This window comes from Phragmites australis, chromosome 5 (assembly GCF_958298935.1).
Source record: "Phragmites australis chromosome 5, lpPhrAust1.1, whole genome shotgun sequence".
NCBI classification, from domain to species: Eukaryota; Viridiplantae; Streptophyta; class Magnoliopsida; order Poales; family Poaceae; genus Phragmites; species Phragmites australis.
Window position 1 is genome coordinate 43,282,926 of NC_084925.1, and position 22,202 is coordinate 43,305,127.

Consider the following 22,202-nt stretch of genomic DNA (forward strand, 5'->3'; position numbering starts at 1 on the left):
TAATGCACTATATTTAACTTGATCTATGAGCGGTGGGTCTCCCTCTTGGGGTGGTTGGAGTGCCGCTATTATTCTGCGGGACGCAAGGCTGACCTTGACATCCATTGCCCATGTCGGGTAGTTGTGACCATCGAGTGCGAGTATATCGAACTATTTGCCGGTCATTTTGACCTACATGGGTTTAAACCATAGATTTGATTAATTTACTATAAGTAAATTAAAAATCATCATGGTAATATTGTAATAACGATGCAAAATATGTAAAATCAAGTTGAGACTTGAATTACATAGTGTAGATCTCAAATTATGTAGCTAACATATTGAAGATAATCACCAAAATATGGTGTAGATCTCACAGTAATAGAGAGCATAATCTGACACATGTCAGTAGATACCTATGTTTCTATTACCTTGTGTTAGGCTAAATAGAATATTTGGAAGAGCACATTGAATGTAGTCATTTTGTCAAGATGGGAAAATTTAGACCTCACAGTAATGATGGATAATATGTAAATATGCAGTAGATCCATATTTTCATTACCTTGTGTTTCACAAATATTGAATTGAGGTAATCACTTAATTTGATTTTGCATTGTAATTCTGCTTGAATTAAGCACTTTTAGGCATAAAGCTCTTTGGGCTTAATTAAGGTGAATTACTGTATAATCTTGCAAGAAAATGAATTTTAATTGCAAAATTAAAATGTTCTAAACACAATTGTATGTTATAGAGATTGCATGAAGCAAACACATTGAACAGTACACAATATTCCAGAAAAACAAGTGATAGCAATAAATAACGCAATGTGCAATTACTGTAAACATTGAGGGCCTAAACATGGAAAGTATTTAATACACAGTACTATTAGTTGGACCATATTGCAATTTGTTAAAAACCTGGGTTTTTTTTTGCAATATGGCCTTAGGCACGATGATGGTGCTGGTGCATGGGGCCAAAGCAACCCGGGCCAAAGCCCGAATGGCCTTTCGGCTTGTGCGACCGGGCACGGGAGGAGGCAGGCCGACACAGCTTGGGCCTAGGCCTTGGTGGCCTTTCAGCCGGCCCTAGTGGGAGCTCACACGGTGGTAGATAAAAGGGGCGAGGGCCGGCGGTTAGGGTTAGGGATTTCCCAGCCTTGGCCGCCACGCCCGTACTCACCGCTTCGCCTCTGCACCAGCTCCGCCGCCGCCACGCCTCCGTGCTTTTAGAGCGGGGTGTAGTCCTCCTCTGACGAGGAGGAGAGGTAGCCCGCCGTGCCTCCGTTCGAAGCCTCAAAGCGAAGGTCCATGGTCGCCAGGGACCACGAACCCGGGCGTAGGCCGAGAAGGCAGTTCGCCGTAACAGTGGCAAAGCAATGGAGGATGCGACTAGCCGGAGTGGAGGACGGCGTGGAGGTTCCATCACCAGAGGGAGTAGTGGGTCCTGCACCACGTGGAGGAGAGAAGCCGCCCGAGGTGGATCCGGCCACCGAGTTGTTGAAGAAGGGGGATAACCCATGGCGAGCTACCATGGTTCTGCTTGGATGAACCGAAGGCATCGGCGTGACTTCGCGGGTCGTCAGCGGGGCTCGCACTGGAGTGGGTGCGCCGCTGCTGATGCAGCGCACCACTGTGGCGGCGAGGCTGCCAAGACGACTCGGCTCTAGCACTGATGGAGCTGTCGGTGCAGGCATCGGGGATGGAGGTGCCGAGACGACGTCAACGTGGACATCGACTTCTGGTTTCTATGGGGTGGCCGTACTCATGGTCGGTGAGTACGTGAATGGCGCAACACCATGGAAGGGGCAGAAGCCGTAGGCCATGGTTCGAGTCGGTGGTGGGTGGCTTTGGCCGGCGCAGTGCTTGGCAACCGAAAGGCGACGAGGCGGACGCGGGCCTTGGCGACCGCGTACATGGGAGTAGCGGCCACGGTGACCGCGATCCAGAGGAGCACGGTGGCCACTGCCGTGATTGAAGTGAGGACCACCACGACGATGCGTGAAGTGGCGATGGCGTTCCAGACGCAAGACATGAAGAAGAGCAGCGGCAATCGAAGATAAGTTCATCCTTGCCATTCTCACCTTCTCCGTGATTGATGGAGGCCTTCGTGCCTCCTCTTCTCTGTGATCACTCGGTGGAGGGGTTAGTGTTGATAATGTATTTAAAAACGATTGTAGAGTAGAAAAAACAATGATTTGAACTCTCATTTTCTCATTGATTGATGCTTGTTTATATATGCAGTGAATAGGTGCCCGTTCGGGAGGGATCCCTCCCGAACGGGTGTCTGATGCCCAATGGGCACAAAAACCATCGATAGTTGGTCACATTTGATTTTTAATAGTACTACCCGTCTGAAATGAGCAGATCTCATCTCATCCACCTAGTGCCAAGTTGGGTCTCGCAGATTAGGCCTGTTTTTTATTATAATGGTAGATTAAAGTTTTAAGAACAAAAGGTGGATGAGGCGCAAGGCTTGAGGCTCACCAGCAGTGCCCGAGACACGAGGACCTTCACTGCCCCCTGCTGCATGGTCTGCCATGCAAACTTCACGTTGAGTCTCGGAGCTTTTAGACTCTGATTCGGTGTCCCAAACTTGGAGCACATTGGGCTCATATGGGTCGTATCCCATGATGAATACCACGTGGCGACTGGGGTCATCGGAACGGGATTCAGCGGTTACTGGCCATGGGTAGCCCAATCGATCTATCAACACTTACCGAAACATGAAAACGTGGCCCTTACCTGGCGCGCCAACTGTCGAGGGTTAATCTCTGATAATGTATGCAGAGTATGTCAGACGGTGGGTGCGTGATCAATATTTTCGGTGGCTATTGATGGGTGTGTGTATCGAAGGAACTCGAGAACACTAGGATTTATCTATGTTCAGACCTCCCTTAGGATAATAGTCCTACAACATGTGTATTTTCTTATGAGTTGGATGAACTTATCCAGAGTGTTTATCTTTGCAAGCCTGATCCTCCCCTTTATATAGTAGTAGGCGAGGTGTATCATGTACATACAAGCAGACCGTGTCAAATATGGTAGCTGCCCTATGGCTGATGAAAACAACTATTTTTAAGTCATCATTACAAGGGGTGGGCACACCTGGCTCGCCTTGGTCGTCCCATCCGCCAAACAACGTCATGCCTGCTAGAAGCTCGTCACACTCAACTGCTAGGTCATCCCATAATATTAAATGCTACGGAACGGGTCACACTGTCCCTACGCCAGCCCACAACTTTGCCCACTGAAAGAATGTTTGGGGAAGGAAAACAAATTAGTATATAACATTAAATGTGATTAGACTGATTAAGTCAGTACATGTCCTGCGATCAGCCCTTCCTAGTCGTGGGGTTTTCATCTGCGACCAGGGAACTAGTCATGCGAAGGGTATGGTTTTGAAAATATCAACTGTCAGCTGGCATTTGCCAGTATGGGCCCTCCTGATACGGGACCCCTTATTCTTTACATCGACATGTGCCTATTGCTATCCTTGACTATGGAGGTCGTCTCTGTCACGCTATCTTTGTACCAAAGTATTATATGAGAATTATTTTTATTCCCTCATAAATCGGTCACTATATTGATCCTCCTCATAGCGTTGCTATGGACGACCAAGTCTAGATGACACGGTCCCCTCCACCATCTTAAAATTATATGATCATGTTGTGAATTTTATTTATGTAAAACCCTCTTTTGTTATGTTATTTTTTTACTTCTCCATATTACTATATCCTGGATTGATTTCACATGTGTGAAACACATGTGTAGTTAGTAGTAATAATTCAAGGAACATAGATAAGATTTTGTGTTTTTGGAAATAGACATCGGGAAGTAATATATTTGCTTCTCAAAAGATTCTTAAGACTTTGCTTGCAGTGCATCTCTCTATCATATTGTTTTTTTTTTTTTTGGAAGAGGCAGGAGCTCTATCTGATTAAATTAAGAAGGAGAAGAAAACCGAATTATAGGAGTTCAAGGTTACAGGAGAGTGAGAAGCCATGTCACATATGGGAATGAAAAACACAACATATCAGTCAAAACGACACACCAAAAATAAAGACTCCTCACTCGTCTAAAAACAACGTTTGTCTTTTTAGCTTGATATCTACTATGGTGAGTGCTCCTATCTTGTCCGGTTGTTTGGTTGAGTTCTGGAAAATACGTCGATTGTGTTTCTTCCATACGTTTCATATGGTGTAAATGAGGAACCCATTGAGGTCATACCGGAGTGTGGTCGGCATGGCCAGTGAAACTGCATGCCTCTAATTCCATAGTGATTGGTTCGGCAGAACCTGGATGAAGGCGGAAGACCTGAGATCGAACCTGAGTGGTGAAGGGGCAATCGAGGCAAAGGTGATGGATTGTCTCCAAGCAGTTTTGGCATAAGTAGCATTGTGGGTTGTACGGCTAACCTTTGATAGCCATTTTATTTGAGGTGAAGATTTTGTTCTGAATGAGTATCCAAGCGAAGAATATACATTTGTTTTTAGTCTTGGCCTTCCATATGACATTAGAATCTAAAGGCACAAAGGATCCCTGGAATTGGACCAAATAAGCTGACTTGGCCGAGTAGGTACAGTCTCATGTCCACCTTCAGGTGACGGTGTCAGGTGAATCTGAAACATGGTGGATATATTAGAGTTGAGACCACAGGTCAACAAACTCGGCAATCTAGATGGAGTTTGTAATCTTTCGTTGTAGAGTGTTAATCCATCTCCCGTTTGCGAGCTCGATGTAAACCGAATTACTTTTTTCTTCTAATCAGACGAAGAGAGACCGCGCAATGCTCTTTAGAGCCGCACCATTGAGACATGTGTCATACCAAAACCTAACCGTGTTTCCATCCCTAACGGAGATGAATGTGGAGACCTCAGGGACCTCTGTGGCGTCACAGGGCAGAGCGGAGGCGAAAGCAGTGCCATTGTTTGCAGAGGCGAAAGCAGTACCACGGAATCTGGAGCTAGTTCCATTATACGAATACGACAGTTCGGTGGTCTCTGACACTAAAAAACAGCTCCGAAACTATCGGAATTGAAGTCCGATAGCTTATATTGATATGTTGCAAATTGTAGTTCACAATCAGAGCTGAGCAATGCAATGCCAATTTGTCCTACACTCCGAGTCTCCGCTTAAATATGCTATTAAAAAAGATGAACGAATCTGTAAGCTGTAACAAGTAACGACCAATTTATTTCCTTCACTACTACTGTTTGGTAGCAAACGCGTGATTCAGCTCAAAAAATAGTTGGGGTGACAAGTGTAGGATTCATCAGTTCCATCAGGCTAGGAGGACGTTGCCAATAATTTGTGTTCTATACAATTATCATGTCTTAGCTGTCCTCATAATGTCCCTTGTTTAGAATCGGATCATATCTGACCAGCACCAGCTTCTGTATGCCGTTTAGTTATTTATTTTACGAGTGTGGTAGCACGTCATAATCTTCCTTTTGGCTGATGTTTATCTGGTCTAGCCAAGCTAGCTTTTCAGTCCTAGAAATGGAATTCACTTGCAGTATTCAAACAGCTTATCCTAATTCATGGTCACATATGACAGTGCTGGTTCTGAAATTTTTTGACAGCCTGAGCAAGATGCAATAATTAAATTAAATGCTTTGCAAAACATGGATCGCTATTGAACTTTCCGCCTTCGAGTTAATCTGGATGCCGTGTTCTTTTTTACTATTACACATTTGCATGCGTCTGCGACTCTGTTGATGATTGCCCAGAAAAACTGAACGGAATATATGTTGAGCTGTTATGGTTGGTGTATAAGTACATCGTGTGATCATCAAATGCCCACACTCCAATTGTGTTAGTTGCCAAGAATAATAGCCAATCATCGCAGGCCAGGTAATCATAATCTTCGAGTGGAATGCAGATGTCGATTGGCCCTTGGCTTAAGCATGAAGCATCCGGATCAGGAGACACGTCGCCCCCGGTTCTGGCGATAAAAAGAGTTGCGTCTGGTACTCCATACAAAGTTTTACACCAGTTGTCCTGTGACAAGGACGACTATTTCATTCTAATAAAGAAAGATGCATATTGCTTCAATTTCTCATCATTTCATCTTTCAAGTATCTTATTTTGGGTCAACATAAGACGAATAAACACACAGTCTGCAATCCCAACCAGCATAGACAAGAAGCAGAAGAGATTTGATTCCAAGTCTAAAAATCCTTTCTCCCAATGCAATGCATCTATTTGGATCATTGGATTGTGATCTGTATTTTTTTTTGAACATGTTTACTTCTACCACAAATGAAAAAAAGAGATGCCGAAAACAATGACTACTGCTATGGAGCATAGCAGAACGGAACAGGGAAGAAGACGCCGACGAGACCCGGGGGCAGCCAATCTGGCCGTGATAGAAGCCATCGCCGACGTCGAATTCCAATGATTGATTCCCCGCTCCGCTCCGGCCTCGCCTCTCACTTTCACAATCCATCACCATGGCTCGATGCGAAAAACGCAATTAAAAACTTCTGCTTGGGCGTATCTGTCAATACTACGAGAGGAGGAAGCTCACTACCCTATCTTTCTTTCATCTCTTCTCCCTCTCTCCCCCCTCTCCTCCCCCACCGAGTCGCCGTCCCCTCGTTTTCACCCCACGCGGAAGCAAGAATTCTTCGCCAAAATCCCACCTTGCGCGTGTTTCTGTGGAGTTCTTGGGATATATTTGGTGCTATGGAATTCTGATCCGTGGTTTCGTGGACCTTGGGAGGAGGAGGTGGGGCGTGTGGCCGGCGGCGATCTGGCGGGGAGGAGATGGCCGGCGGGAAGGAGCCGATCGAGGTCAGGTTCCGGCTGTTCGACGGCACGGACATCGGGCCCAGCAAGTACGACCCTTCCACCACCGTCTCCGCGCTCAAGGAGTTCATCCTCGCTCGGTGGCCGCAAGGTGAGGGAGCCGATTCCTATCGATTCGGTAGCGTACGTGCTTGTGCCGTCCTGATCCGGTTGTTTGATTTGCTGATGACAAGAGATATGCGCTTTTGTAATTCTAGACTAGAGACGCAGTGGTATTCGCGGTGAGTTTCTTGTATCATATATTTCTTTCTCTTGTGGTGGTTGCCTTGTGCTCGTGTATAGTAGTCGTTTTGCTACCTCCTGTTGCCCATGGTTTTGCTTGATTTGTTGTTGTTTTCTGGGTGGATATGCATGGCCAATTGAGTAGCGCGAAAATGATTGTTTAATTCTTTTCTTAGCTTCAGCAATGCCCTTGAACTGGCTATGACGTATTCGTTTGTTAGCTTCAGCAGTATCCTTGAACTGGCTATGCAATATTTGTTTATTAGCTTCAGCAGTTCCTATAACTTGCTATGCAATATTCGTTTATCAGCTTCAGCAGAACCCTAGAACTGGTGTTGCCATATAATCGGTCAATTTATAGTTTCCCTTGGTACTATATGCTAATATAAATTTCTCAGCTGCGACCAATATCGATGAAAAAAAAGATGTTGTCAACTTTGTGGCAGAAGGCCAAAATAGAGCATTTTTGTTAACAATTGGGCTGGTTTGAGTTACAAATCGTAGGTGTGTATGGCCAAACAAGGTCTCTTATTTTGCTTCCTGCAAGAGATGCAAAGAAAATGCTGCAAGGCCAGATTAATAACTGTTATCTGCCTTTTGAGTGCCTATTTACTCTCTTGCATTTCATCAAGGGAGCTCTGCTAGCACAATTTGCAAGCTGAGGTCCTTTGCATAATTTCAATAGCTGGGCCTTTCACCATAGATACACATTCTGGCTATTAATTTGACCTATCATGTGATTTGTTTATATTTTTAGATGAGGGAAAATAATTAGATCTGAACTCTTAACAGTCTGATGTGTTGTTTATGAATTAAACCTTGGGTTTTACTAAATATTATAGCACAGAGAATTGATTTGGATGTTAGCTCACTTTTAAGCATATCGATCAGCCAGGACCATACTTGTCATGTGGTACATGAAAGTTACTGATAAAAGAATGTGTAAGCAGCAGAAGTCATTTAAACAGCTATCAGAGAATCTTTTATCTGTCTGCAGAAGTTTTTGGAGCATCTTCAGAAAATGAGTTGCTCTTGTACATATGAATAATCTGTTTAAATCGGACCAAAAGTATTGAAGAATGATTTTGTGAGTAGAAGGGCATATCTGAATATTGAGAACGGATATGTCAGCAATGGCAGTTCTCTGGTTCTCCCACTTGGCGAAGGAACTTCCCTTAGTATGACTGGACGAGATACTTGCAGGAGGTGCTCTTGCCTGAGAGCCAAGAACTAATCAAGTAAAATCGAAACCTTTTTCCAGCTGAATCAACATCTGGAAGCAATATTGGTACTTGTGCCTGCGTTTGCCGGATACACAATGTGTTCTTGCACATGCCTGCATGAGCCAAACACAAGTATGCAAACCACCACCAACCTAAACAACGGCAAAAATTCTGCCTGTCATCCTTTTGTGGGTGTTTGCATCTATTCTGTTTCATCAAGCTCTCAGTTGCATTACAAACTAGAAATAGCGCAACAGCATTTTGTATTTTCTATCTCTGAGACCCTTGGGTGATTACTTTGTTAGATGAAATTTGGTCTTTTCATTTCTGATAGCAGATAAGGATATAGCTCCAAAAACTGTCAATGACTTGAAGCTTATCAATGCTGGAAGGATACTGGAGAATAACCGGACACTTGCTGAGTCTCGTGTTCCAGTAGGAGAGGTCCCAGGAAGTGTAATTACAATGCATGTGGTAGTACGACCTCCACAAGCTGATAAGAACAGTGGTATTGCCGACAATTTCAGCCTTTTGTTCATATTGTTTTCTTTTTTTATGAATGTCTTAAAATTCTATTTTCCTATATTCAATTAAAAGTGTTCGCTATGATCCACGCTCATGTTTACAGCCTGTCATTCTTATGATAGTGAACACATATAGGTTTGGATCTCTGATCTACAAAAAACTCGACCACAGGGAGAAGATGTCCTCTTGGCTTTGTCTTAAGAGAGAGCGGAGTAGCGAACCCTTTAGGAGGTACTCACACGACGTGCAAACACCTAGGTTCGAGCCCGGGTGTGCGGCTTCTCAACTGGAGGCTCTAACAATTGAGCTATCGCTGGGTTTTCTATCTATGTGATCTAAATGCTGCAACCTGAGTTATTCCATGGGGCATTTAAACCTTCAGTTTTAGTAGTTGTAGTTAATGGCAATATGTTGCCGGTCAAATACCCATATTCAAATTGTCAAGTTAGCTGAGCTGCTTATATATGACAATGGTTTCTCACCTGTACATGTGGGTACATAACTATCACCACCACTAGATGTGCCTAGGGATGCAAACTTTAAAAAATTGAAGCCATGGTCCCATCTTCGAACCATTTACAGTGTACATTCACAAATCTCGAGGTACTTAAGATTGCTAAGATAGTACCAGTACTTATATATGACAATGGTTTTCTCACTTGTACATGTGGGTAAATGACTATCACCAACACTAAATGTGCCTAGCGCTGCAAACTTTCAAAAATTGAAACCACGGTCTCATCTTCGAACCATTTCCAGTGTACATTCACAAATCTCGAGGTACTTAAGATTGCTAAGATGGTACTAGTACCTACATGAACAAGTTTGTTTTATATACATATTTTTGGAAAATATTTTAGTTGATGCGACAGAATGTTTTTACGATTATGTGATACATGGTCACTGATAGATATACATACCGAAGGATTACTATTTGTGGTTTTATATGATCTTGACTGTAATGGCGAAAGTTATTGTGCAATTTTGAATACACTTCTAAGCCTACTTCTAACGTGCTGTTCATTTATCCTTTTTCAGAGAAGCAGCTGGCCAATTCCCCCAAGCAGAACAGATGTGGATGCACCATACTGTGATAAGATGGCTGCTTGATGCTGTACAATTTGTGTAGTTCTAGGATTTTGTATATGCTTTGTTGTGTTCACACGAGTGTGAATTCATTTTGACATCCAATTCTTGAAGCCATTCAAATCCTAGAAATATATATACAAAATACCCGCAAGTATGCCTTGGAATGAAGATTTCTCGAGGATGCATTGTGATCGTTATGCTGTAACGAGCGGGAGTTGAGGATTGGATGCTTCCTTTTGTACAAATTGTAATGTCAAAACGTGAAATACTTTTCTTTTTCTTTTTCTTTTTTCTAAGTTGACTTTATATCGATTCTTTTTAGCTCCGTTGTTTTGTCTCATGTAACAGAAATATTGTACTCAGATATATGTAACTTGTAAAAGGAGCACTATTTATGCTGTCATGGAAAAGGAAACAAGGGGGAGAAAAGGCATGACTCTGAGGTGTGGTTACGTATTGTTAAAGGGACTAAACGTCTGTTTAGCAACTTCTTTTAATTAAAATGAAATACATCTTATTAAGATGCATAACTTAGTTCAGGCTGGTACCCACTTCTGGTACTATTCGGTGGTCGATGTTTTATTCATTTAAGATGCACTTATGCTTGTGCTGATTTTTATCAATACTATTGTAGAGATTGATATCATGAGATGAAGTATGCCTGCTGGATGTCATTTATGATTTATTTCAGAATATATAGTGTATTCATTTATTGGGTATGATGTCATCTGCGTATATACATCATGTTGCAATGATACCATCTCATAAGCATTATTCATGCTTTCTTATAAACCTTAAATTAGTGATCATTACGATGTTATGGGAATGGCTTTTAAGTTTCGTTGTCGTATGTATACATATGCATATTATATGGAGATAAAGGCCAATCAGAAGACGGGTTTGAAAGGTGATTATTCCTAGCTCAATCCTGGTGATAGTAAGCTGGTGATAGTAAGCTGTGCGTTTCAAAAGGCGTCATTGTGTCATAGTAGATTGATGTAAATGTTGGTATCCTGATGCAATATTACCACAGGATAAAGAGAAGATAGGAGGTTGATGCCAGCCTTGAGATAGTTGGTGGTGTCTGTCATCAGCTTAAGGCCGAGCTTAAGTGTTTTGTAAGTCTATTGCAGCCGCTAGAGGTTCCAGAGTGAAATTAGAGTTGTTATATGGTAGTCCATGTGGCTGACTAGCTCATTCGTCTTGAGACAAAAATGTTATTTGGGTTGCGGTGGACAGGTTACCAAGTTTGCGTATTTCATCCCAATGAAGATAACCAGTTTGGCATGTGTTTTGACTCCCTTGCGCATTAGAGAAGTAGGGAGGTTGTGTAGTGTGCCAAAATCGATTGTTTCAGAACAGGACTCCAAGTTTGTGTTCTAGTTTTGATAGAGCTTGCAGAGTGTCTTGGACTCAAAACTTCCTCTTAACATGGTTTTTCAAGATGGATGGTCAATCAAAGCGAATTATTTAGATCTTGGAAGATGTGCTCCGTGTCTATATTCTCTTTTATAAGAGCAACAGGGAGAATCCTCTAGCCTTGGCAGAGTTTGCATATAATAATAACTACCAAGTTAGTATTCGGATAGCCTCTTTTGAGGTCCTGTATGGCCAAATGTGCGTTTCCCCTTTGTGATGGGATTATGTCAGAGAGAGATCACTATGTGATCCAAATTTGGTTCAACATTCGTCGAAGAAAATACATTAGATACGTCAGAAACTATTGGATGCTCAGAGCCGACAGAACAATTATACAGGTGTCCGAAGATGGGAAAAAGAATTTTCGATGGCGACCATTTTCTCCTTAGACCGTCGCCAACCAAAGGTTTTGTGCAGTTTGATACCTTTGGTGAACATAGCTCAAGGTACAATGGTCCTTTCTTGGTTACAACCTGAGTAGTAAGTTTGGCTTATTACCTCGAGTTGCTAGAATTGACGAATGAAATATATAATTTTTTTTCATATTTCTATGTTAAGAAAATACCTGAAAGACTTGAGCATAAGATAGACCTTAAACCAATTTAAATAGATAAGATTTGATTGTGAAGTGTGGCCTAGTACGCATTTGAAACTCTTAAGAATGAATCTTGAGAAGGAAGACTACTAAGTATACAAGGGTCCTCTGAATGAATCAGTTAGGATGGGAAGTAAACTTGGGAGCTTGAGGAATGTATGTGTAAAAGTATTCTAAGCTCTTTGAATCTGGTGAGTTTTAAATTCTAGGTTAAATGTTTTTCTTCTGTCTTATAGCCATCTAGTAAGTGGAAGAATACGGGAACCAATTCTTTTAGGTGGCGTTTGGCAACTGAAAAAAGAGATGAGATAGAGAAAAAGAAATGAATAAAGGGTTAAAATAGAAACTGAATGAAAGATAGATGGTTAGAATTAAATTTCAGTGATCGCATCATTTTTCTTTCCCGTTCTAACCTATATCGAAACGGCAACCTAAAGGGAGAGTGTAATAAAGAGAAATAACCGAGTCGGCAATGGCCAACTCGGCCACGACTTCGAACGCCATCGCCGTCGACCAGGACGAACCCATCCAGAATACTCGAGAGGCCAGTGCCACCCGCTCGACTGAGCCGCTGCCCTAGCCACCGCCCAAGCCGACTCCCACCGCCGCTTGCCGCCGTCCGCTCGACCGCGCCGATGGTCGCCTGCCTCTCGCCGCCTCCCGGCCGCACCGTCCGACTGCCGCCCGCCGTTACCCTCTGGCCGTCCCCTTCGATCCCCAATCATCTTGGTTCTTGCTTGCCCTTGCGGATCTAAGAATCATAGATAGCCCCTCGCAAATCTTGAGCCCAGATCGAGAGGAGCAAATGAACAGCTGAGGAGAGGAGCGGTTGTTGCTGTGCATGAAGCTGCTACCAGCCTGCTGCTGGGCGTGAGGGATGGAGTAGCTGACGCCTTCCTGTACTGGACGTCCTGCTGCTCTGCACAGATTGCTGTTGCCACGAGCTGTTGTGCTGTACCACCGCTCCTCTCGTTCCGCTTCCTCGCCCGCGAGCCGGCCGATCGACGCATCCGCGCCCTCGCTTGTGTTCCACGAGTGGGAGAGGAGGCCGTGGCCGCGGGGATCCTGAGGTTGCGGCTGCAACCAAGCGATCACCGAATCGGAACACGATCTTTGGACGTGCCCGATGCACGAACGCGATGACAGTACAGTTTCGTGCCATCTTTTCCACGCCCTCTAAATTCTCCGTAACATTGCTTGGTTCACCTCACTCACTGTTTTTTTAAACTAGATTTACTCGTTTTTTTTATTTAAAGCCAATATAGAATTTTACACCACATAGTTCATAACAAAAAGAGAAAAAACAACGAAACGCAAAAATAGAGTTGATATAAAGTTTAGATCAGGAAAGATCGTGTAGTTGAAGAACATGTAATAGAGTAGATCTTGACTTTTTAGCATGAGTTTAATTCCAAATATTTACATGGTTAAAGATTCTAAGTGTCATAGTTATATGCAAGTAAAACAACATCATAAGCCTCACAAGGCAGCTAAGGAGAAAAACTTGGCACCTTTAGAACTCATACATTCATATTTGACTGGGCTGATGTATTGCAAGCGGGCAGCTTCACCGAGCTACTGAGCGGCTAATACCCTCAATATCCCGATGCACCTGGGGGTTCACAGTGGTACTAGGAAGCTAAGACTCGGACTCCATCAGAGCACGTACTACCGGCAGGCACACTCCCGTATGACGATCCTACATCGTGGTACATACAGGGCCGAGGTAGCGGTTCTGTATACACATTCGGTGGAGTTGGAACACAGCACAACGATGAAGATGAGGACCAAGGGCACACGTGGCAGAGGCCAGCTCAGGCCACTGGGATGAGGGTCACACACCCGCCAGACGCTTACACTCCTGTGGATTGCTTGCGGCGTCGGTGTCGTTAATGAGCCAGTGCAACATATTGTGTACTCATCTATTTTGTGTACTCATCTGTACTATGTGTTATTTACTATATTATGTACTCATTTGTACTATACCATACACTTCAGTGTTCAAGTAATTACATTTAATTTACATAATCTTTGTCAACTAATTAGGACACATAACTTATTTATGAGTAACTTATTAAGCATTTGTATATATCATTTACCATATTTCATACATGTTTAATGTTTATTAAATAACCAACGATTTGTGCTTTGGTGCAGAGCAAAAAAGTTACAGTGAAAGATCAATAACTATATGACGGGAAATTCTAGTACTGGCTTTCCATGAATACATACAACGATCGATATAGCATTAATTGCCTCCTTGCAGGTTGTGTATGGAGGGAAGGATGATCCCTTCAAAGAGAGCAACCTAATCTAAGTTGTATCTAAATTGAATGCAAGACCGTCATATTCTGCGTTCACCGTTCCACTTCTATATGTAACAACCGACGACCTTAGGGCCCTCTTGCATGAGCGCCGCTAAATATACCTCAGGGTGTGCGAACTAGCCGACCATCCTTCTGTGCTGGGTTTCTGTATGAGGCAAAGAAGGATGACGATGTTGCCCGACCAGTATGCATCCCACATACAGGTTCGTCAATTTCTATTTGATCACCATACTTATCTTATTGCTATTGATTCGAATACCCCTCTTCTGCTTTAGGTGTTCCCAGAAGACGCAGAGTTAATCAACAAAGAAATCCCACACTTCTTGGCAATGCATATACTCTTCGACGGGGGTGTGATACCTGGTTCGCGTAGAAGACGACGAAGATTAGCGAACCTAAGGGGTACAAGAGCTGATGATGATTTCATGCCACCAATGCCTCGATGTTCCACCAGCCGTACAGGAGAAGATTCAATGAACACTACAAGAGCACGTGCTCATACCGTGATACCTCAAGACGACGACGACGATGATTTATGCCACCAATACCTCGACGTTCCACCAGCCATATAGGAGAAGGTTCAACGAACAATACAAGAGCACGTGTTCGTACCGTGATACCTCAAGACGACGACGATGATGATGATTTCATGCCACCAATGCCTCGACATTCCACTAGCCATACAAGAGAAGGTTCAACGAACACTACAAGAGCACGTGCTCATACCATGATACCTCAAGACGACGATGATTTTATGCCACCAATGCCTCGACGTTCCACCAGCCATACAGGAAAAGGTTCAACGAACACTACAAGAGCACGTGCTCGAAAGTGCATCTAGGTCCCCAAGTGGATTTTGGTGATAATAACAAAATAATTAAAGAACTAATGAGTTTTATGAGTTATGGAAAGGTGTTAGTTCCATCAAATAAGAAATGTGACGCGTTGTGAACCCCCCAAAAATAGATAAAGGAAAGCGACTTGGCTCCTATGCTTTTTAAATTCTTTTATGCTTTATATTTGAGTTTAGAATACCATACTATAAAGGGGGACATAAAATCTACTTGCTTGTACAGAGACAGTGCTCAAAAGTCCAAGCAAACCCATGAGAGTCATAGAAAGTTAGCCCTAAAACCTTTGTTTCAAAAAAATGCGGAAGGTCCGCACTTTTGTACGGAGGATCCGCACTTTAGTGAGTTCTCGGCTAATTGCAGAAGATCCGCACTTTTCTGCGGAGGGTCCGCACAAGTGCGGAGGTTCCGAGCTTGTGCGGAGGGTTTGCACTTTTCAAAGCATAACGGCTAGTTTTTGAGTGTGGAGTATAAAAACCCCACACCCTTCAATGAAACAGCACCTGAGCCCTTTAATTCCGACCAGCTTTGAGACAAAAGGCTTCTAGCACATTAAAATCTCATTTTCACTCCCCTTTTGTGATTCTTGTTGAGATCTTTGCTAGGGTTGAGTGAATTTAAGCAAGAGTGCTAGTGAAGTACAAAGCCATCTTTTGAGCACTCGTTTCTTCGTTAAGTCGGTGGTTTCAAGTTCTTTACTCTTGGTGGTTCGTCCACCTAGACGGCAAGGCGTTGCCCGTTGAGCTCCCAAGTTTGTGGTGAGCCTCGGGAAGTTTGTATCACCCCGACAAGTTGAGTAAGAAACCCGAAGCTCGATCTTTGTGGTCACTTTAGTGAGGATAGGGTTAGAAAAGACCCGGCTCTTTGTGAGCTCCTCAACGGAGACGTAGGCACTTCTTTGTGGAGTGACCGAATTTCGGTAAACAAATTCTTGTGTCAACTTTGTTCAATTTTTAGTATTTGTTTATAATCTTTCGTTTGAATAGAATTCTAGGGTTTATACCTGTAACACCCTGTGTTTAGCATATTGTATAATTACAGAATTATCTCTAAATTAAAACTTTTTGAGGATAATTAAGTAAGCTAGTACATGTACAGGGATGTGTATGTATGCCAGTACATACACCTTCACACATGTTGGAGGTATGGAGTTGACTAGTTGTTCCAAAGTTTACCAGTGCAAATTCTAGCAAAGATCACTGCGTTAGGGTGACTGTCATGCGTTATTGGATTTTATGATTCTTTGTGTGGAGGTTTGAAGTAAATGTCTCTCAACTCAAACCTACTCTTAGACTCTGATCAGCTTAAATCAAATTATCTCCAAGCTCAGAGATCCAGATTAAATCAACTCCAAATAAATAATTGAAGTTGATCTTAATCCAAAGTCAAGTTCCAAATTCAAATTTCCAATTTGAATTATTCCAAAGATATGTTTGATTCTCTTTCTCTTTTTTCTCTCTTTCTTTTTTTCTCCTCCAAATTCTCAGTGGGCCGGTTTCCTTTTTCCCCTCTCTTTTTATCCGGCCCAACTGGTCTTCTTTCTTTCTTCTTCTTTTTTTTAGCCCAGGCTAGCTGCCGGCCCGTTCGGCCGCTTCCTTCCCCGCATGGGCCGCCATTGCCTTCCCGGCCCACTCGGCCGCGCGCCAGCGCGCCGGGCGTGCCCGCGCGCGTGTTCGCTCCAGGCCGTCCACCGATGTCGTGTGTCACCCATCCACCCGCGCCACACCCCTCTTAACTCTCCCCCCTCCCTTCTCTCCCCGCCAGCGCTGCAGGCCACGTCGCCGACCGCCGCTCTTCACAGGACAGCTCTGCCCCGAGCCCATGCCTCTCCCTTCTCTCTGCCCCTGCCCCGGCCACTGCGTTGTCGCCGCAGTACGCGTGCTTGCGGTAGCCTGCCGCGCGTCGGCCGGCCACAGGCCACCGCCGCCGCGTCGCACGCCTCGTTGCGCTCCACCTCGCCTCCGTCGACCCGCGATGGACACCCGCGCCCGCTCGCGCGTCCCTCGCCCTCGCCTTAGTGCCGCCTCCCCTCCCAGCTATAAATAGCAGGCCGGCACTCCCTCCTTACCCATTTCACCACTTCCGCCACCGCCGCCCCGTTTCTCGCCTCGCCACTGCTCGCCGTCGACCATACACCACCGCCGACGAGCTGCCGAGGAGGACCTTAAGCCGATGCTGCCCGCGCGCCACCGTCCGTTGGCCCGGAAAGCTCGACGGGAGCTGCCTTCGCGCGAAGCCCGAGCCGCCGTCATTCGTCGTCCCCACCGCCGACCACAGCCGCCGCTTGCCACCGTCCGACCTCACTGGTGAGCCCCCTAGCCTCCCTAGAGTCCCTAGACTAGCTAGTACGCCACCCCATGCGCCAATTTGGCTGATAGCCGCACGCTGACGCGTTTGTGGTTCGGCCACCGCGTCTGGTCGCCGCTGGCGTGCGTGTGAGTAGTGTGGTCGCCGGCCATCGTGCCGTGTGTTAAAGAGGCTCCAGGCCTCTTTTTCTTGCAGGTTGGCCCCTTTCCCGTATAGGGGAGGTGCCGCCCGTTTCTCTCCGCGCCTTGTTCCCCCTCCGGCGACGAACTGGCATCGTTTCCGCCACCGGCTGCCGTCGAGGTGCCCCCTGCCGAGTCCGCCAGTTCTCAAGGTTGGCCGGCGTGCCTTCGTCGTCGTGAAGCTTTGGCCGAAACACTTTTCCAACGAACTCTCTGGTGCGCACCGCCGTAGGATTGCTCGCCGCCGGCCGAATTTCTCCCTCTCCGTCGTTCGCTCGCATAGGCGCGCTCGCACGCCCGCGCGCACGCCAAACCGACCAACGGGCCGTGGCCTGGCTTGGCCAGACCGGCCTCGGCTCGGCCCAACGGCCGTCTCGGCCCGTGCACCGCTAGCTCGGCCCAAGCAGCCAACCGCCAGCAGGCCAGGCCTCAGCAGGCCGGCCCAGCTCCCGTAGCCCGTTCAGCAGCCAGCCCAAATACTGTGTGGGCTGCACTGTGTAGCCCATTACTGTAATCCGAGCCCAGCCTAGGCCCAGGCCCGGCCCATCCAGGCCCGGGTGGAGCCCAAGTGGGCCTGCTACTGTTCATGTGGGCCCCACCTATGAATAGTGTCTTTTTCATATTTTCCTGAGTTAAATCTTCCAGGAGCCGTAACTTCTCCGTTCTGGCTCCGATTTCGGCGTTTCCTTCGCCAAAATTCCTTAAAAATCAAGATCTACTCATTGGCCAACTTGTGTTGTCTGTTAGGGCTTGTTTGGCTTTTCAATTGGTATTAATCGGTTCTTCTTAGTTTAGCCGTGTTGATCGTAGTTGTGAATTACAGAGGAGCAAGAGCGGGAACAAGAACACTTGTTTTGCGAGATCTGTGCTGGGATTATTCAGGCTGAAGAGGATCCTGACTTTGACCAAAATCAAGAGGAGAACTCTGGAGAAGGCAAGTCCTATTTTCCTTGATCATATTGAACCTATGTTTTTCAATAATCTACATGCTCAACTAAAACTGGGAATACTACTACATGTGCTATGTATTATGCTTTTGCAATTGTTTGTAGTAGTTAATCCTATCAACACTCGCCATGCCATAACTAACTTCACCCAGAATACATATCACCCTAGGATTACCTATTGTTATCTATATTGACGATGGAAGACGTCTTGATATCTAGCATGCTTAGGATTGAATACGTCTCCTCAGAGGCATCGCTTTTAAACTGCATCTCCTCGGAGGTGACAAATTACCATTGTCCAGTATTAAAGTCATGCCATGAATCTTGATGGATATGAATTCTGTGATAGATGTGAGATCCTTGATGGTGTGTGGGATATGATGGGAGATGTGTGAAAACGGGTGAAAACTGTTTTGGCGGGGGCAGGTAGAGTAGTCCTCTGTGGGAGGGGATGCTCTTGGGGGCATGTGGTATTGTGGGAATACTCGTGCTAGGAGATGCCCACCCCGGCCGCTTAAGGACCGAGTCATTGCGGCCCGTCTAGCCTAGCCACTACGTACAACCATGCGTCCTGTATGGGCAGGACTTGACTTTCCTTTCACTGGACTGGGTCGGACATCATACCAGGAGGCTGAGAGCAACGAGCAGGCAAGTACTATCCTGTCCCGCATGCTTGGAGGTTTCTAGTACCGGCCAAGGCTTAAAAAGGGATGCTGGCCTTCGGAAGCATGCAGCTCTGGTACTTGGGCGTGTCTCGTGGAAAAGCCCGGCAGGAAAGGTGTTATGGAGGGTCTCGCTATGATTCGCTCCCCTGCATGCAACAGTGGGAGGCTGAGCATATCGCGTGGGTAAAATTGTACAACCTCTGCAGAGTGTAAAACTATTCGAATAGCCGTGTCCACGGTTATGGACATGCGAAAGCAGCAATCGCGTTGACTAGACTCAGGGTGCGTGTGTCTTGATGAGTGAGTGGGTGGACTAGATGTCTGTATGGTGATGTTTCCTGACTCGATATCACCAGAGGCTGTGTGGTACTAGGTGTGCACCAGATGTGATAAAAAGGGACTGAGGAGTGAGGTATAGCCCCTCCCAGGACCGAAAACTCCCAGATAAAACTTGTTACTGGTTTTGAACTATTAAAACGGTTTTAAAGTTAATCATTGATGATACAACTGAATACCTGCATAAATTGCTTTACGCTAAAACTATTCCGTAAAGCCTTATCCTTGAAATACTTCATTATGCATCTATCAAACCCTTGAAAGTAGTATAGGGCTTGCTGAGTACCTTTTGTACTCACTCTTGTTGTCATTCAGATGAAGAAGATAATGCCAACTTTGTCGGGGGCAAAGCCGGAGACGAAGAGTAGTCTAAGTGCCGTGTTCGCACCCTCGCTGCTTGTGGCTTGGGTCCTTTTCCGCTGTGCTTTTCATAAAGGCCGCTAGGCCATATTTGTAAGGGACAATATGGTTTGTAACTTAAAGTACACTGTACGTTAATGTATTGTACGAAATTTGACTATGATACTACAACTGTTGTACTGTGCGTATCAGCTACGTAATCCAGGGACTGATACAGGAGGCACAGGAGATCCCGGCAACGCGGGTCTTACAATACCCGATTTATCTCGTTGCAAAGTTTGAGCTACAGGTATTTGGTCTTATAAGTTGTTATACATCTACTGATGCTTGGTAACCCATAAACTTGTCACTCGTTATCTCAGTTTTAGCTCCAGTTCAAACTTCCTCAAAAGTTCGGATTATCCTCACTTTTCTAATCTGCTGTTTTAAGTTTGCAGAATTTTTAGATTTCGCCTATTCACCCCCCTCCCCTCTAGGCAACATTTCAGTGCTCGTACCGTGATACCTCAAGACGACGACGACGACGACGATTTCATGCCACCAATGCCTCGACGATTTCGCTAATCTACGTCGTCACTTTCCGTCGCCATCTTGAGATGATCAATGATACAAGGGTTAATGTTGCGCATGTTCAAACATACCTAAGTGTTAAGACTGCCCGCCACCTTAAAGACTATATGTTTTCTTACTCATGCATTTTGAAATGTACAGTTAAATTAGCAACTAATTTCTAATTTTATTCAGAGTTACTAATTACATGAAATAACAACACATCGTTACATAAATGAAGAGCCAAATCACTGAGATAAAATGACTGTTAAATTAACAACTCGTTTCAAATGTAGTTGAAAGTTGCCAATTACATGAAATAACAAAATACCGATAACATGAAATCGAACCGACCGCACAAAAAAAACATGTATTTCGGCACATCGTGTGCCGAATACATGTGATTTTCGGCACACGGTGTGCCGAAATACGCTTTTCCCTGTATTCAGCACACGGTGTGCCGAATACAGGTGATTTTTGGCACACCGTGTGTCGAATACAGTATATTCGATGCACGGTGTGTCGAAAATACCTTTTTCGGTACACCATGTCCCGAAAAATTATTTTCGACACACCGTGCGCCGAATACAGATGCTAAAATTGTAAATACATAAAAAAATTGTCCATTTCATTAAATACGCTCATGTATATTGTTCAAATTCGTATTTTTGCTTGGATTAATAGGATAAGTGTCATACTATATATAGGGGTTAATATGTGTCTACTTGAGATATCGAAAGTGCCTAAATTGCTCATACTTGCATTTCATATAGGATGAGAACGTTTAGTTTGAAAAGGGCCAAAGAAATGTCTTTCGAAGTTCTGAATTGTAGCGGTCAGACTGTCGGGCATGACCGGTCTGATCGTTGTATAAACCTGGCTGATGTTTAGAAGTTTTCTAGTCCTGGTCTGACCGTGTGTATGGCCCGATCTAACCACCAAGGAACAGAGGGATTTGGACCCTCTGCTCGGGTGGCAGTTTGACCGTGAGGTCAGCCGATATGACCGCCAAGGCCAGATACTCTGACCGCCATGGCTAGTTGGACTGAACGCCTGGGAACATAGAGGTTTGATACTCTGTTCTCGGCTCGCGGTCTGACCAAGGCACTAGGCGGTCTAACCGCCAGACATGTGTAAGAGTAATCATCATGCTTTCGTAGCCATTGTATGACTGGCGGTCTGACTGTCAGATGACCTGTGGTCTGACCGCCAAAGTCGCAAAGCTATCAAATCAATAGCAACAACCATATTTCCAATGGTAGGCTATAAATAGAAGCTTGGCTGGTTCAAGCAAAACTCTAGCACTTCACTACAATACATTTAAGCACTTGGCCTCCTTCTCTCCCTCTTTTAGCTTAGTGGTTGCATATTTGAGAAAATGAGAGCATCTAGTGTATAACTTTAAAGAGTTTAAGCATTGAAGCACTAGTGATTCTTCAAGCAAGCGTCATCGACTTGTTACTTTTAGAGGTTACTGCCTCCTAAACAGTTTGGAGGTGATTGCGCCATTGAGCCCTTCGAAGAAAATTGTGAAGGAGCTATGGTGGTGTTTGTGAGAGGTTTTGAGCACACCTTGCTAGAGCGTCAAAGTGTTACTTTAGTGGAATCGAGGTATTGAGTAGTTCATTACTCTATTCCTGCTTAAGATCAAGTTGCTCGATGTGAGTCCTTTCTCGTGTGAGAATTGAATACTTGATAGAGAAGCGGTTCGAAACCTAAACTCGCCTCAACGTGGATTGGAGGTTGTCGGAGGGTGAACTCCTGTCGCAGGGATCCCGAGAGACCCCTTTTTAGAGATTCGGCCGGGGGGATGATCCTGG

General features: G+C 44.9%; 1 protein-coding gene across 5 annotated transcripts; it reads left to right on the forward strand.

Annotated features, from left to right (window-relative positions):
* Positions 1–6,348: 6,348 nt before the first annotated feature.
* On the forward strand, positions 6,349–10,250 carry LOC133919844 (membrane-anchored ubiquitin-fold protein 3). 5 transcript variants are annotated; one of them, XM_062364381.1, is made up of 3 exons: positions 6,406–6,879; positions 8,568–8,738; positions 9,797–10,250. In XM_062364381.1, the coding sequence occupies exons 1-3, from the start codon at positions 6,747–6,749 to the stop codon at positions 9,850–9,852; spliced, it is 360 nt and encodes a 119-aa protein (XP_062220365.1). In that variant the 5' UTR covers positions 6,406–6,746; the 3' UTR covers positions 9,853–10,250. The 5 variants fall into 5 exon arrangements, with proteins under 5 accessions (XP_062220362.1, XP_062220365.1, XP_062220363.1 ...); XM_062364379.1 differs by having other exon boundaries at positions 6,425–6,879; positions 8,568–8,741; XM_062364382.1 differs by having other exon boundaries at positions 6,451–6,879; positions 8,571–8,738.
* Positions 10,251–22,202: the final 11,952 nt, after the last annotated feature.